Raw genomic sequence first — 17,443 nt, 5'->3', positions numbered from 1 at the left:
GACCCTTCTTCAGACTGATAAATACAGTAAATTCAGGATTATAAATACACAAAAGGAGGTTGAACATTAACCAAATCCCTGTTTAACAAAACATACAGAGCAGTGAATAATCTTACCCATTATGGACATCATCAGCAAGATTCCTTGGTTTTCACTTTCTGGCTGATATAAATAACTGCCGATTTTAAGACTGGAATATTTTATGGGTCGTGTGTGGAACTTCTAATCAACCCAGTGCTGTTTACGAGAAGTTGCCATGCACAGATTGGCTTTTGCATTTCCACGTTACAAAAGGGACAGTGCAGCAGTCAGCACATAAGACTGTGAGAGAACAATTATAAAAAGTGAAGAGAAAGGGTGAACTTGTCTGCCATTTGTAGAAGCGGACGTTTGTAGATATGTCAGACTTTTGAATTTAATAATATTATGGAAGCTCTTTCATATGTACAGGGTGTCCATAGGTCAGATGCTCATGATCCAGGCGTGGTCCATAATGGGATTGCTGTGAGTGCCGGCATAAACTTGATGGGCCAAATTACTTCTTTCTATATTATAAGAAAATATAAAAGTAATATGAGGAAAGAAAGATGAAGTGAAAAGTTTTTGCATTGACCATGAAAGGCATTTGAATGTCTGATGCTATGCGAAAGTATAATTTAGAGAGAAGTCATGGTCGAGGCATCATATATTTTGCTCATTTGAGTTTATTTTAACTAGCATTTTGTTTCCTTTTACTTATCTCTTGCAGTAACACAGAGAAGCATGTTGAGAATGACCTCAATGAACATTTTGCGGTTCTTGCTTTTCCTGATTCTAATAATTGTGTGCTTGAAGATATATTCCATGTCAAAGTAAGTTTTTTTAAATTTGAAATGGGCCCCAGAATATGGGTTGCTGCTGGCAAGGCCAACAGGGATTGTTCATCCCTGCTTGCTCCTGAAGCGCTCGTAAAATGCCCTCAGTGATGAAGGAAGTGTTGATGTCACTCAATTTTCCCTGTCATGCAGAGACATGAAGATGAGACTCTCCCTATGCACCTGCTGTCCTTGTCCTTCCAGATACTGGAGATGAAGGTGCATACTGTATGTCAGCTGTGGAATGTACCTGTGGGTTAGGCTGACCTTGGGGCCTGACTGCAGATAAATGTTTTTAAATTGCTGATTCTTGCCCGTCTAATCAGGTTAGGTTACGTTACGTTTATTATTGTCACTTGTACCGAGGTACAGCGAAAAGCTCTGTTTTATGTGTTATCCAATCAAATCAGATGATAATATGCTATCATCAAACTCAGGCACAATAGGTAGAGCAAAGCGGACGATACAGAGTGCAGAATACAGAGTGCAGAATACAGAGTTCTGTATACTGGATTGCCCAGCCACATCGACAATGCAGATGGAGTCGCTGCCCAGAACAAGTGACCGGGACATCGCCAATAGCAGTGAGATCTGGAGGGCAGCCACACGCTTGCTCTGCAGGGCTGGTGCTCACATGTTGCTTAGCCAGAGCAGAGCACTCATTTACCATCTCCATGGCTTTGATATGGTGAAGTTGCTTCCCCACAGCAGAATACCCAGGCTCGAGGTGCTTCAATCTTTGCCCCACTAACCATATCAACAGCTTGCAGGACCTCATGCATCACCACTGTCCGCAGGTGCTCAGCTGCAGTAAGCTGCACTCCTGCAAAAAGCATGTCAGCCTTGACCTTGCCATGGGTCCCAAGGTCATAACACATTTTGCTCCATTTACATTCACTGATACAATCTTTACACACGTTGTTTTGTAAATGTAAGGTCTACATTTATTTTAATAAATACTCCATCTCCACTTCACACTTCTTTGAGTGGGAAGCCAACATAATCAAGGACTAGTTACACCCCAGCCATTCCTTCGTCTCCCCATTCCTATCAGACAGAAAGTACAAAAGCTTGTAAACAAGTACCATCAGATTCAGGAACAACTTCTTCCCTGCTCTTATTAGATACCTAATGGACTCTCATAAACTAAGGGTGCAAACTGATGACCCGACCTACCTAATCATTCCCCTGGAAATTATTTTTTATCTGCACTTTTTCCTCTTACTGTAACACTATAACGCTGTAACGCTATTTTCTGCCTCTGGTATTTTTCTCTTTGCATACCTGTTGTGTATGGGTTGATTCTACTCATGCATGGTATAATCTGACTACATAATATGCAATCAAAGGTTTTCATTGTGTCTACAGTTGACAAAAAATAAACCAATACTAATAAAGACATGGTAGACACAAAATGCTGGAGTAACTCAGTGGGTCAGGCAGCATCTCAGGAGAGAAGGAATGGTGGCGTTTCGGGACGAGACCCTTCTTCAGACGGAACAAGGGTCTCGACCTGAAACATCACCCATTCCTTCTCTCCTGAGATGCTGCCGGGCCCCCTGAGTTACTCCAGCATTTTGTGTCTACCTTTGATTTAAACCAGCATCTGCAGTTATTTTCCTACTAATAAAGACATCGCAACCGTCAGTTGCTCGGTCCCAGCAGACCCATGCACTGACGTAAGGCTGAGGTGCAGGTTCTGATCGAGCCCAGTGACCAATCTCTTGTGCTGAAGTTGGTGACATTGAAGGGAGATCAGCTTTAGTTCTTGATCAACGTCCTCCCCTTCATCCTCCGCTTTTCTTCTTGGACGCTGCTCCCTACATACCAGCCTGTGCTACTTTGGCCCTGTCCCACTCCCACAATACCAGAGGTGGACTGGGGGACAGCACTCTCGGAGCCCCACAGATGATGGTGAGACTCCATCACTCCTAGAATCCTTTACTGGAGGAGACCAACCAAATCTACAACATGTAACTTTGGCCTGGTGGACATCCTGCCTGCACTTCTTCCAGCAGATGGCAGTGCAGCTGACTGCTACAGCCTGGGCACTCTCTGGTTCCCCATACTTCATGTAGTCATATCCTCCACTGATTTAGGTGACACCATGGTGTAGAGAAGGGCTTGTCCTCATCTTAGGAAATTAAATCAGGTAGGTGGAGAAAATATCAGTGGGGGAACACTTTGAAAACTGATTATAATTCTGTAACTTTCAAGGTAGTTATGGAAAGGGATAAGGTTGGTTTTCAAGATAAGGTTCTAAATTGAGGGAAGGCTGGTTTGATAGTGCAGGAGCGGACCTGACAAAACAGATTGGGAGCAGATGCTTGCGACTAAAATAATATCTGACAAGTGGGAGTCAGCGAAGTAAAAGTGAGATATCTAACGTTTATTGCCAGCATATTCCTTATGTGAGAATTACAGAAAAAGATGGCAAGTTTAGGGAACCATAGACCAGAAAGATTATTGAAGATTTGATCCATGGTAAAAAGGAAGCATATGACTGGTGTGGGCAACTACAATCAAGCGAGTACCTTGAAGATTAAAGGGCATGGAGGGTATTGTAGAAGAAAATTAAGAGAGCAAAAAAGCTTAGCAGGTATGATTAAGGAGAATCATCCTACAAGTATATCAGGAGCAAAAGGAAAGCCAGGGAGTGAGTAGATCCCCTTTGGATGTGGGTGAGATCCAAAATGAAGACTACACCGATATTCACTAAGGAAAAGGGCATGAAGAATAGGCATGCAGGTGTTAGGATGATGGCAATGTTGAATCTCATGGAACGCATAAGAATGGATAAATCCCCAGTGCCAGATGGGATCTACCCCAGAATGCTGTGGGAAACAAAGGAGGAGCTAGCAGGGGCCCTGATGGAGATTTGTGCATCTTCATCAGTCACATTTCAGGTACCAGAGAATCGGGGAATAGCCAGAAGCATCTGGGATAAGCCAGTTAACTACAGACAAGTGAGTTTTGGATCAATAGTAGGAAAATTATTGGAGAACATTCAAAGCATTTGGAAAGTCAGGGATAGTCAGCATGGCTTTGCCTAGGGAAAATCCTTACTTACTATGTACCTGAGTTTTTAGAAGAAGAGGGAAAGGAGATTGATAAAAGCAGGATGGTAGATGTTATCCATATGCACTTTAGTAAGGCATTTAACAAGGTCCCGCATGCTGGTCAGGTCCAGAAGGTTAAGGGACATGGTATCAAAGGCATTTGACAATAAAAAAACTCTTGACTCTTGAGTATTCTGAGGAATAAGATATATATGCATTTGGATAGACAAGGGTTGATTAGGGATAGTCAGCATGGTTTCATATGCTTTTATAAAACATTTGGACGGATACATGTATTGGATAGGTTTAGAAAAATATGGGCCAAATGCAGACAGGTGGGACTAGTGTAGATGGGGCATGTTGGTTGGCATGGGCAACATGGGCCAAAGAGTCTGTTTCCAGCCACACTATGACTCTGTGAGAGATTGTGTCTTACAAATCTGATTGAGATTTTTGAAGATGTAATCAAAAAGGTTGATGGGGTCAAAACCTTAGATGTTGTTTATATGGACGTCAGCAAGGCATCTGGTTTCACATTGTAGGCTGCTCTGGAAGGTTGAATCACATGAGATCCAGGGATTGCTAGCCGACTGGATAGAGAATTGGCTTAGACACAAAAAGCTGGAGTAACTCAGCGGGACAGGCAGCATCTCTGGAGAGAAGGAATGGATGATATTTCGGATCGAGACCCTTCTTTAGACTAGTTAGGAATAAGGGAACTGAGAGATTTAGACGATGATGTAGAGAGATAAAGAACAATGAATGAAAGATGTGCAAAAAAGTAACAATGATTAAGGAAACAGGTCATTGTTAGCTGTTTGTTGGGTGAAAACGAGAAGCTGGTGCAACTTGGGTGGGGGAGGGATAGAGAGAGAGGGTTACTTGAAGTTAGATAAATCAATATTCATACCACTGGGCTGTAAGCTGCCTAAGCAAAATATGAGATGCTGTTCCTCCAATTTGCATTTAGCCTCACTCTGACAATGGAGGAGACCTAGGACAGAAAGGTCAGTGTGAGAATGGGAAGGAGGATTAAAGTGGTTAGTAACCGGGAGACCAGGTAGGGCCCGGCGGACAGAACGAAGATGTTCAGTGAGACGATCGTCCAATCTACGTTTGGTTTCGCCGATGTATTAGAGTCCACATCTTGAACAACGGATACAGTAGATGAGGTTGAAGGTGCAAGTGAACCTCTGCCTAACATGAAAGGATTGTCAGGGTCCCTGGACAGAGTGGAGGGAGGAGGTTATAGGTACAGGTTTGCATCTTCTGCAGTTGCAGGGGAAGGTACCTGGGGAGGAGGTGGTTTGGGTAGGAAGGGATGAGTTAACCAGGGAATAGCGGAGGGAACAGTCTCTGCGGGAGGCGGAAAAGGGTGGAGATGGGAAGATCTGACTAGTGTTGGGATCCCGTTGAAGTTGGCGAAAATTTGGGGGGATTGTGTGTTGTATGCAATGGTTGATGAGGTGAAAGCTAAGGACTAGGGGGAATCTGTCTCTGTTGCGACCAAGGGGAGGGGGAGCAAGGGTGGAGCTGTGGGGTACAGAGGAGACACGAATGAGGGCCTCATCTATGATGGGAGGGAGGAATCCCCGTTCCCTAAAGAATGAGGACATCTCAGATGTCCTGGGATGGAACACCTCATCTTGGGTGCAGACGTGGTGTAGGGGGTAGAATTGTAAGGAGGGGAATAGTCTCTGCAGGAACCAGGGTGGGAAGCAGTGTAGTCGAGATATTTATGGGAGCCAGTAGGTTTGTAATGGGTTTATTCACAAAATGCTGGAGTAACTCAGCAGGTCAGGCAGCATCTCGGGAGAGAAGGAATGGGTGACGTTTCGGGTCGAGACCCTTCTTCAGGGGGTCAGTCGATAGTCTATTTCCTATGATGGAGTCTGTGAGATCAAGAAAGGGGAGGGAGGTGTCGGAGAGATCCAAGAAAATTTGAGTGCAGGATGGAAATTGGTGGTGAAGTTTATGAAGTCCATGAATTCTGCATGGGTGCAGGAGGTAGCACCAGTAGAGAATTGGCTTGATGGAATTAAGTAGAGGGTTATGGTGGAAGGTTTTTCCTATTACAGGAGGAGAATGTACAGTAGCATCATCTCTCTGACTGGTTTATAGATGGGCTGCACACCACTTTTAAAATTCCACCTCGGTTATCCCCAATTCCTGGTATATGTTTGTGGATTGCAAACATATCTGCAGCATCTAGAAGGACAAGAGTAACAATGCATGAGAATAACATTATCATCAAGTTTCTTAGTCACAGTAGATCTTAAGTTTAAGTGGATCTGTAACACACTTGTCACTACCTTGTGCTTTTAGCAATATTACAGATGGTGAATTTCTCCTTCCTTGTGTTTCATCACAATGCTAACCATGTTCATGAGCACCGATTGAGCCTTGCATCTTATTCTAAATTCCCATCTGTCCATTTACTCCTCCCAATACCCCTCCACCAACCTTGCACCCCTGGCCAAAGATACTAGAAGAACAAGATGAACCACTCCGTTGAAATCGCCTATACTGAAGAGTAGTACGCAAAGGAGCAGAACGGCAGCCATTTTCGAAGGCAAATCCCGCCGTTCGCTATGCCTCTCGCAGTGTAAACAGTGTTTTGGGGGAACAGTATGTGTGATGATATCATTAAAATGCAGAATATATCTCATCTATCAATTCACAGATTTTTGTTATTTAAAAAAAAAAATGTTTCTGCAAGTTTCTGCCTACTAAAATGGTGTCATGACATACTACGGTTTTGAGGGTCGCATGGTCTATCTTGCTCCTCTAGTATCTTTGCTTCTGGCATCTACCCTCCCATTTGTTAAAAATCCATGTCTTCTGGCATTGAGTTTCATAATGTTTTTAACAAATCTTGTTAACTTTAATCACCTTCTTTCTCACACCATTCTTATCCCTTCCACTCCTTTCTCTCTCTCTTGTTCCTTCCTCCCCTTCACTCCTCTCTCTCACCATCACACTCCTTTCTTTCTCCTCCCTCAGGCTCCTTTCATCTCATTCCCTTCTTTCCTCTCCCTCTCGCTCTCTTCTCATTCCTTCCTCTCCCCTTCACTCTTTTCTCTTTCAATAGACAATAGGTGCAGGAGTAGGCCATTCGGCCCTTCGAGCCAGCACTGCCATTCGATGTGATCATGGCTGATCATTCACAATCAGTACCCTGTTCCTGCCTTCTCCCCAACCTTCTCTTCTTTCCTCCCTCTCACTCTTTTCTCCATTCCCACTATCATCCTTCTTAACTGGATTACAGGTCCTCTCCAGGTTTTGGATACTTGACTTATGGGCAACCCCTCTATACAAGCGAAGTCCCATAATAATATTATTAAATTCAAAAGTTCAACATATGTACACACATTCATTCCTTAAACATAAGAACTAGTTTCCACTCTCACTGTCCACTTATAGTAATTGTTCTTTCTTTTCAGTCTTATGCGCTTTTGATGCCATTCATTGCAAAATTGTGGATGCATGGTTACCATTTCTTTGTGCATTTTCCAACTTAGGGACAAAATTGACTGGTGGGTGTCTGAAAGATCGGAACCTGTTCATTACTCTAGTCATGTAATTTCTCTCCTGAATATGCCAGCTTGTAGTTTAATGGTTAAAATGCTGCTTCTATTCTCAAAGCTAGCTTCCTAGTTTGGAAGGCTTGTTAACTTTTGTGTGCTATGGTTGAATGATTCATTTGATTGAAGAAATATGCTTCTTTCTCTTAGGCCAATACAAACTCTCACTCCTATGAATAGTAACCTCTGGAGTAAGCATAGAAAACCAATAAAAAATAAACACGAACTGATGAGCCTAAACAAGGAAATCTTACAGCAAAGAGAGGAGGAGATCAAGCCAGTGCTGAAGGCGGCACCAGACCAGCTGAAAAAATATGTTTTTCCAGGGATGAGAGTCGTGCACTTGGATCTCAAAGGAGCTCCACCGAAGCTTGCTTATCTGAAACAGGTAGGAGGTGTCAGCCTGGGAATTAAATTGTGGGGTGCTTTTTACTTCCAGGGTTATAGGAATGGAAGTTGATTTTAACGAGTAACTGGAGAGCCTTGTACAATGGCAATGTTTAAAAAACATTTTCAGCACCCCCCCCTGCAACTGCATGGTTGCACAGCGGTAGAGTTGCTGCCTTGCAGCACCAGAGACCCGGGTTCGATCCCAACTACAAGTGCTGTCAATATGGAGTTTGTACATTCTCCCCGTGACCGGCATGGGTTTTCTCTGAGAAATCCAGTTTCCTCCCACACTCCAAAGACATACAGGTTTGTAGGCTAATTGGTTTGGTAAAATTGTAAATTGTCCCCAGTGTGTATAGGATAGTGTTAGTGTGTGGGGATCGCTGGTCGGCGCAGACTCGGTGGGCCGAAGGTCCTGTTTCAGCACTGTTTCTCCAAACTAAACAAAACTGGATCCTCGACTTCCTGACCGACAGACCACAATCAGTGAGGATAGGTGACAAATCAACTTCTACGATAATCCTCAATGCTGGTATTCTGCAAAAATGCGTTCACGACCACCTTCTTTACTCATACACGACTGTGCAGCCAAGTAAAATCCAACTCAGTTTATAACTGTGGACGACACCACCATAGTGGTGGGCTGCAAAATCGGTTTCCAACAACCAAGAAGTAGTTCATTCCAACTCTAAACCAGCTGTAAATCTGTGCTGCCCTGCTGATAATATCCATCGTCTACTGTTCAATTTCAGATTTTCAGCATCCATAGTTTTTCAATTTTACGTTTCTGTACAGATGTAGCCGCGGTATAAATATTTTACATTCATTACAGATCTTTCCACTTCTGTCCAGGATCGGGGTCAATGGTATATTAATGGAATACGAGGATGCATTTCCTTACTCTGACAATCTTGAAATCCTCAAGTCTACCTATGCATTCAGGTAAGACTAGGCAAGAGCTTCCTGTTGTTGCTTCCTGTTGAGGAAGGCTGTCAAAGTGTACAGCGGGATATCGATCAGCTACAGAAACAGGCAAAGAAATGGCAGAAGGAGATTAATCCGACTAGGTGTGAGGTGTTGCACTTTGGGAGGTTAAATGTAAGGAGGAAGTGACAGTTAAAGGCAAGACCCTTAACAACATTGATTTACAGAGATTTACAACATTGGTTTAGAGGAGATTTACAAGAATGATTCCAGGAATGAGTGGGTTAGCATATGATGAGTGTTGACAGCACTGGGCCTCTACTTGCTGGAGTTTAGAAGGTTGAGGAGGGACCTCAATGAAACTTACAAAATAATGAAATGCATAGATAGTGGATGTGGAAAGGATGTTTCTGCTTGGTGGGACAGTCTAGGACCAGAGATCAAGACCTCAGAATTAAAGGGTGCTTTTTTAGAATGGAGGTGAGGAGGAACTTCTTTAGTCAGAGTGTAGTTAATCTATGGAATTCATTCCCACAGAGGGCTACGGAGGCCAAATCAGTGGATATTTTTAAGGCAGAGATAGACAAATTCTTGATTAGAACGGGTGTCAGGGGTTATGGGGAGAAGGCAGGAAAATGGGATTAGGAGGCAGAGATCAGCCATGATTGAATGGCAGAGTACACTCAATGGGATGAATGGCCTAATTCTACTCCTATCACTTGTGAACTTGTACAGGGGGATCTTGGGGTCCAAATCCATTACTCCTTGAAAGTAGCAACACAAGTAGATAGAATGGTAAAGAAGGCATATGATATGTTTGCCTTATCAGTCAGGACATTTGCTGTAAGTGTTAGGAAGTCATGTTGCAGCTTTATAAGACTTTGGTTACTCTGCTGCATTCAGAGTATTGCGTGGAGTTCTGGCCACTTCATTTAAGGAAGGATGTCGAGGATTTGGGTGAGGGTGTAGAACAGGTTTACCAGAATGCTGCCTGGATTAGAGAGTATTAGCTATAAGGAGAGGTTGGACAAACTTGGATTGTTCTCACTGGAGAGTCAGAGGCTGAGGGTTGACCAATAGAAATATATAAAATTCTGAGAGGCATAGATCGGGTAGACAGTCAACATCTTTTCCCCTGGGTTGAAATGTCAATCTCTGCCTTCAAAATACACGCTGACCTGGTTTCCACAGCCGTCTGTGGCAATGAGTTCCGCAGATTCACCACCCTCTGACTAAAGAAATCCCTCCTCATCTCCTTTAATCTTTTCTCCCCTTATAGCTTGTTTAGTTGCCTTCTATTGGCTCTTAGAAGCTTTCCAATCCACTAATCTTTGCCATGCCATATGCTTTCTCTTTTGCTTTTTGTGCTATCTTGCTTTCCTGTGCATAACTCCCATCAGGGTCTTTTTATCCTTGCAGTTTCTCAACTTGACCCACAAGAATTCTACATTTTCAGATCCTTTGTCATTTGTTGCCAAGGATTGGATTTCATTCCTTACCAACGGAACTACCCTCTTCCCACCTACCTGTGTATGTGTATATGTGGATATTCATCTCCGGCTCTGATCCTCTTTCAGCCATGACGCTGTGATGCCCACAGTGTAGTACCTGCCAATTTCATACTGTGCTACAAGCTCACTCTTGCCTGAATACTGTGCAGTTTGAAATAACATCTTCAGTTCTGTATTTACCATCCCTCTTCTTAAAATGGTACCCGTGTTGCCTGCGTTAGTCTCTTATCCCTTTTTAAACTTCCTGTCCCATTTCTTATTCTGGAGACTTTGGTAACCTCCTATATGCTCTCCTTCCCTTTAGCTTTATCCATACTTTTACAATCTGTTGAACCCAACCCTCTCAATATTTCGCTTAAAATCCTGTTTTCAGCCCTAGTTATGCGATTCACCAGGATCTTGGTCCCAGCAGTTCAGGTGGAGTCCTTCCCATCGGAACAGCTCTTTCCTTCCCCAATACTGATGCCAATGTCCCATGAATTCAAGCCTACTTCTCCCACAGCAATCCATGAACCATGAGTTTAACTTTCAAATCTCTTCAACTCAATGTCAATTTGCTTGTGACTCGGGTAGCAATCCAGAGATTTAACTTTTTTGGTTCTGCTTTTTAATTTAGTTCCTAGCTGCTCAAATGCTCTCAGCAGAACCTCTTTCCTCATTTTAAATATGTTGTTGGTATCAACATGGACCATGACAACTGGATCTTTCCCCTCCCACTCCAAACTCCTCAGCAGGTCAGATAAGATGTCTCGAACTCTGACACCAGGCAAGCAACACAGCCTCCCTCTTGAATGACTCCCTGAACCACGGTGCCATGGTTAGGTTGTTCATCCTTCCTATGGGCCCCACTCTTGTCAGCGCAGGGAGCAAGACTCTCGGACCCATTAGACAAGTTCAAGGGCTAAGATTCCTCCAACACTGTCTCTTACCCACTCTTCCTCCTGAACATGGACCAAACTGGGAGTGGGTAATCTAGCTGCTGCGACTGTCTCCAGGTATACAGTGTCTTGGAAATTCTCCCCATCCCTAATTTGCCGTAGTGTTAGTTCAGATTCCAGGTCATCAATTTTGAGCCTGAATTTCTCAAGCAACCAACGCTTGCTGCAGATGTGGTCACCAGGAACCACAATGGGTTCCACCAGCTTCCATATCATGCTGCTGCAGCATATCACGTGATTCGGCATTCATACTTAATTTAATCCCAACAGCTCCTCTTTAAACTCCCCACTGCAGTTGCTGCTTTGCCTCTAAGCTTGAAACTGACTATCCTGCTAGCTCAACAGTCATTTCCTCAGCTTTTCTTGCAGAAGCCTCTCAAGCCAAAGCCTCAGCTTTGCATTAGGCCTCAACATGGCACCTTGCCCTCAACACAACTGCTCCCAATAGGCCACTCACTGTACCTACCTCCCCTTTTAATGGTCAATCTGTATTCTTTAACTTTCCTGCCTTCTTTTTATCTGCTGCGAATTAACCAGTTTTACTTGCTCCAACGAATACACGGGCTTGCTTTTCAAGTCGCCTGATCCTGCTCCAACCTGAAATTTACTTGTTCCAACCAATTGTTTAGTTAGGCAATAACAAACTAACCAGGTGTAAGTCATAGGCCAGAGTCCAATGTACATTTTCAGGTGGTATTTGAATGAATTGGTGCCTGGGAGTGAGTCCTAACCATTAATTATTCTTTATCCACTATTCCTTAGGAGTCACTATGTGACTTGCTTATCTTGATAAATCTGTCTTTGTAATTTTATTTTTCCTATATAGTTCTGCTGACATTGACGAGATTCAACAGTTAGCTGAGAGCAATAACCTGGAGATTATACCCTTAGTTCAAACCTTTGGGCATTTGGAGGTAAGGTCTATACTTCTATGCATCCTTCCTTCAGCCCATGCCTCAGTCCAGAAAGAGTAAGGTATGAAGAATATACAAGTTGAGAGAATCCTATTGAAAAAGTATTGGATGAGACCATCATTAGATTCCTGGCCTGGTTTTGGTTCCCATGCAAACCATAAACCTCCCTTTTCTCGAGCTGCAGAAATTTCCAGTAGAGTAGTTTTTGTTTTTAATTTGCATCTTTTTTTAAATTTTGGGTCTTCTGCTCAGTTGCGCAATAGTTATATAACCAATTGCCACATTGAACGAGTATATGAAATATACTCTTTCATATTCATAAATGGTTTTCCATTGCTTTATCTCTTTGTGTCATAAATGAAGAGGCTGATCAGATGCTGGCCTGCTGATGGAGCCAAGTGACCAGCGGTAGAGTTGCTGCTTTACAGCGAATGCAGCGCCAGAGACTCAGGTTCGATCCTGACTACGGGTGCTGCACTGTAAGGAGTTTGTACGTTCTCCCCGTGACCTGCGTGGGTTTTCTCCGAGATCTTCGGTTTCCTCCCACACTCCAAAGACGTACAGGTATGTAGGTTAATTGGCTGGGTAAATGTAAATGTAAAAATTGTCCCTAGTGGGTGTAGGATAGTGTTAATGTACGGGGATCGCTGGGCGGCACGGACTTGGAGGGCCGAAAAGGCCTGGTTCCGGCTGTATATATATGATATGATATGATATGATTAATAATTAGCTATTCTTCGTTTGTGACAGTGAGGCATGTGCCAGATCAGATGTTCCCATAAAGGCTTAGTATGATTCAGGGCCACATTGCTGCAGTAGTGTCCGGTTCCTCCATTTGATGGTCCTTAAATATTGGTTTGAATATTGAAGTTAGGTATTTAGTGCAGCATTTCTGGATGCCTGAGTTCATGTCTGTCAACAAAGATTTTTGGATTGAAGTCAGGAGCAAGAACCTTAGCTGATTTTTGTTTTCTCCCAGTCAGCTTCAATCAATTAAATAAACACAAATTATACTAAGGAGGTTCTGCTCTGTGTGCCTCAGCACAACACTAATGAAAGGAAAGCGTTTCAGAATTCCACTCCAGTGACTTGGAACACAACGCATTCTGGGGGATGCCATCCTGCAGATAGGGTGTTAATCCAAGATTCCATGCACTTTCTCATACTGACAACCTGGAGACTGTCTCATATGTGCAGGCCAGTACCTGATGCTAGATTAATGCAGCCAGACAAAAAATGATCTAGTCATTCTACAATGCTTTTTTCGTTGCTAGCACCTCAGGGTTGAGAGTTGTGTGAGGTTATCCATTGAAAGGAAGAACAGAAAAGCAAATTCTTATTTAGATGAGGTTAGCCTACAATTGTTGCGGTACAAAGTGATAAGGAAATCATGGTATGTGAAACACAGAAAGTGAGCAGAAAGGTGCAGCAAGTAATTAGAAAAACAAATTAAATGTTGGTCTACATTCCAAGAAGTACACAGTATAAAAATAAGAAAACATTGTTTCAACTTTGCAGAGCGCTAGTATAATACATACAGTTTTGGTCTCCATATTCAAGGAACGATGTCCCTGCATTACAAGCAATACAGAGAAGGTTCACTAGGCTGATTTCTGAAAGGAAGGAGTTGACGTATGAAGAGATATTGAGCAGGGTGGCTCTATGCTCATTGGAGCTTAGGAAAATGAGTAATTACATTATTGAAGCATATCAGGTCTTGAAATTAACAGGGGGGAATGCAGAGAGGAGGGTTCCCCTCGTGGGGGTGTAAAAAATACAGGGCATGGTTTCAGTGTAAATGAAGACAGGTATTTCCTCTATCAGAGGGTCACAAACTTTGCAATTCTCTGGTCCAGAGAGTCAAGACAGATTCATTGAATATATTCAAAGTGGAGATTGATAGGCATTGTAAAGATGTCAAGGGTTTGGGGAATGGGGCCAATGGTTTTGAAGACAAGGTCAGATCAGTCATGGCACAGAAGGATTGTGGGACCTTTTGGCCTACTTTTGTGTTCTTCTGATTCTATCTGGTGATAAGGTAAGCTAGCTAATAATATGAAAGAGGATACCAAATGTTTTTCAGATATATAAAGAGTAAAAGTGAGGCAAGACTAGACATTGGACTGGAGAAGTATTAATGGGAAACAAAGAAATGGTGGATAAATTGATTTTTTTCCCAGCATTCTTTGCAGTGTATGTAAGCATATTACACCAGTAATATGTCAGAGATTCAAGGGAGTCAGGGGGCAGACGTGAGTGCAGTCGCTATTACTTAGGAGAAGGTGCTTGAGAAGCTGAAAGGTCTGAAGGTGAATAAGTCACCTGGACCATAAAGACTACATCCCAGGGTTCTGAAAAAGGTAGCTGTAGAGATTGTGGAGGCATTAGTAGTGATCTTTCAAGAATCAGGAATGGTCCCAGAGGACTAGAAAATTGCAAATGTAACTCCATTGTTTAAGAAGGGAGTGAGGTAAAAGAAAGGAAACCTCAAGCCGATTAGCTTGTCTTCAATGGCTGGTAACTTTTTAGAGTCAATTATTAAAGATGAGGTTTTGGGGTACTTGGAAGCACATGATAAAATAAACCAGTCAGCATAGTTTTATTAAGGGGAGATCTTGCCTGACGAATCTGATGGAATTCTTTGAGGAAGTATCAAGCAGAATAAACAAAGGAGAGTGAGGCGCAGCAGAGTAAAGGTGATGTTTCCCTGGAATATCTTTGTGACCTACTACTTTATTTGATGGTGTACTTCATTTCCACATGTCAGCTGTGAATATGGTTAACCTTTGACTCCCTAAAGCACAATCTTATATTATCTGAGCAGACTTAAACAAGGCCCAGTGACATTGTTTTTGGCATCCTTACCTCTTCCCCCTTCATTGATGACTCATAAGTTGTTTTAAGATTGATTAACTCAAATTTTGTTTCCCCATTAGTTTGTTCTCAAGCACGCTAAATATCGGCACCTCCGAGAGGTGGGGAAATACCCCAATAGCATCAATCCTCATTTACCAGAATCTCTGAATTTAGTGAAGGAGATGCTCTCTCAGATACTTGCCAAGCATAGGAAATCTACCTGGCTCCACATAGGGGCTGATGAGGTATGCACAATGTAGTAATGTTTATTCAAGTATGATCACTGTGCTGTTAATACATCTTTGTAATATTTCCTGGTGTGAGTTGGATGTTTATCAATATACAATACTATTATCAAATCCTACAGTAATACATAGTACCGATCATAAGGACAGAGCTTATCAAAGCAGTGGAGTCAAGGTGCAGGTTTAAGGTTGTGTGAGAGCTGTTCTAAAGAAAAGTTGGATGGGATTTCAGCCTGTGGAGATCAGTAAGCAGGAGGTTGGGGTGTGTAGTAGTCCACTGGACGAACTGGAGTTTCACACAATGGAAAACACAGTACCCCACACTTGTTTTTCAGTTATTCATCAGTACCTGTTGGGTGTTTCCCATCATTCAGTTCACATGGGTATCGCCAAACATATATTGGAGGATTCTTTTATTGATAATTGTCTTGTGAAATATTTGTCTGATAACGTGTATAACTAGAGAAGTAATAATTGTGAAAGGAAACTAGGTGACGTGTTATTTTCAGAGTGTGAAATGGAATGGATTCACAGATGGGATGTCCACAGTCATTGCCCCAGCCTCATTATTCATTTCCATATAACTGATTCTTATAAATTAGAAATTTAGGTTTAAAAAAAAAAATCATCTTGTCCTCTGTCATAAATATTACGCAGTTATAATCACATTCATAAAGTGATTCAAGTTTGTGCCAAGAAGATCACTGATCAATGAGAGATTTTGGTGCTGGTGAGAGAGAGTAATGTTGGTGTCTGGGCATTTTTGATTAGTGTAGTATCAAGGTGCTTCAACTACCAATCTAAGTTTAATGCCTTAATTGTTCATTATAATTTCACACACTTTTGCATTACATGGTAAATGTAAAACAACATTCACAATATGTCATGTATCAGCAAACAGGGTCATGAATGGGATTTTTTTAAAAATCAGCAAGGGAAGGTGAAATTTGAATTTACATGTTTCACCGCTGTTAATGGGACATTTCTTTCCCTCTGGAGTTTATCACTTTTAATGATTTACGTCGGCTGTTCTCCACTGGGGTTTGAGACTGTTTGCACCCAAAATACTAAGGTTGGATGGTAGTTTTTGCGTGGCGGAGCCTAACATCTGTGGTGGGCAAGTTGCTGGAGCGTATTCTTGGGGATAAGATATATATGCATTTAGATAGATGGGGGTTGATTAGGGATTGTCAGCATGGTTTGGTACCTGGGATATAGTGTCTGTCTGTGACCAGTGGTGTGCCTCTGGGATTGGTGTTGGGCCATTGCTGTTTGTGGTTTATAACAATGATTTGGTTGTACAAGGCAAGATTAGGGAGTTTGCAGGTTACATTACAGTGAATATCACTAGTGTGGATGGTATAGTAGATAGCAAAGATTCCTATCAAAGATTACAGCAGAATCTTGAGTAGTTGGCCAAGTGGGCAGAGGAATGGTTAATGAAGTTCAATTCAGATAAATGTGAGATATTATATTTTGGAAAGTCAAACCAGGACAGGACCTTCACAGTGAATGGCAAGGTTCTGGTGACTGGTGTAGAGCAGAGGGATCTGGGAGTGAAGGTACATAGTTCCATGTTAGTGGTAGTATAGGTAGATAGTGTGGTCAAAAAGGCTTTTGGTACATTGACCTTCATCAGTCAGAGTATTGAGTAGAGAAGTTGGGATGTTATGTTACAGTTGTACAAAATGTTGTGTTCAGTTTAGGTCACCCTGCTGTAGGAAAGATGTTGTTAAGCTGGGAAGAGTGCATAGAAGATTTACGAGGATGTTGCCAGGACTTGAGGGCCTGAGCCAAAGGGAGAGGTTGGGTAGGCTAGGACTTTATTCCTTGGAGCACAGGAGGATGAGAGGTGATCTTATAAAGGTGTATAAGATCATGAGGGTAATGGATAGAGTAGATGCACAGAACCTTTTACTCACAGGAGTGGAATCAAGAACCAGAGGACAAAGGTTTAAGGTGAGAGGGGAAAGATTTAGTAGGAATCTGAGGGGCAACCTTTTCACCCGGAGGGTGGTGGGTATATGGAATGAGCTGCCAAAGGAGGTAGTTGGGGCCGATGCTATATCAACATTTAAAGTCGTTTGGGCAGGTACATGGAAAGGAAAGGGTTAGAAGGATATTGGCCAAACCCGGGCAGGTGGGACCAGTGTGGATGGGGTAGCTTG

General features: G+C 42.6%; 1 protein-coding gene across 2 annotated transcripts in view; it reads left to right on the top strand.

The window, feature by feature from the left end:
- The window catches only part of LOC144603975 (hexosaminidase D-like), a 37,390-nt gene that overhangs the window by 4,309 nt on the left and 15,638 nt on the right, over nucleotides 1–17,443 (top strand). The window contains exons 2-6 of one of the 2 annotated variants that reach the window (XM_078417874.1): nucleotides 749–851; nucleotides 7,648–7,885; nucleotides 8,720–8,829; nucleotides 12,087–12,174; nucleotides 15,111–15,275. In XM_078417874.1, coding sequence (XP_078274000.1) covers nucleotides 763–851; nucleotides 7,648–7,885; nucleotides 8,720–8,829; nucleotides 12,087–12,174; nucleotides 15,111–15,275 — 690 coding nt within the window. In that variant the 5' untranslated portion in view covers nucleotides 749–762. The remainder of the gene's footprint in view (nucleotides 1–748; nucleotides 852–7,647; nucleotides 7,886–8,719; nucleotides 8,830–12,086; nucleotides 12,175–15,110; nucleotides 15,276–17,443) is intronic. The other variant, XM_078417875.1, reaches the window with a different exon arrangement.

Source organism: Rhinoraja longicauda, chromosome 21, assembly GCF_053455715.1.
Source record: "Rhinoraja longicauda isolate Sanriku21f chromosome 21, sRhiLon1.1, whole genome shotgun sequence".
Classification (NCBI taxonomy): Eukaryota; Metazoa; Chordata; class Chondrichthyes; order Rajiformes; family Arhynchobatidae; genus Rhinoraja; species Rhinoraja longicauda.
The sequence above is the reverse complement of the archived record's forward strand: the minus strand, read 5'-3'. Positions and strand labels throughout refer to the sequence as shown.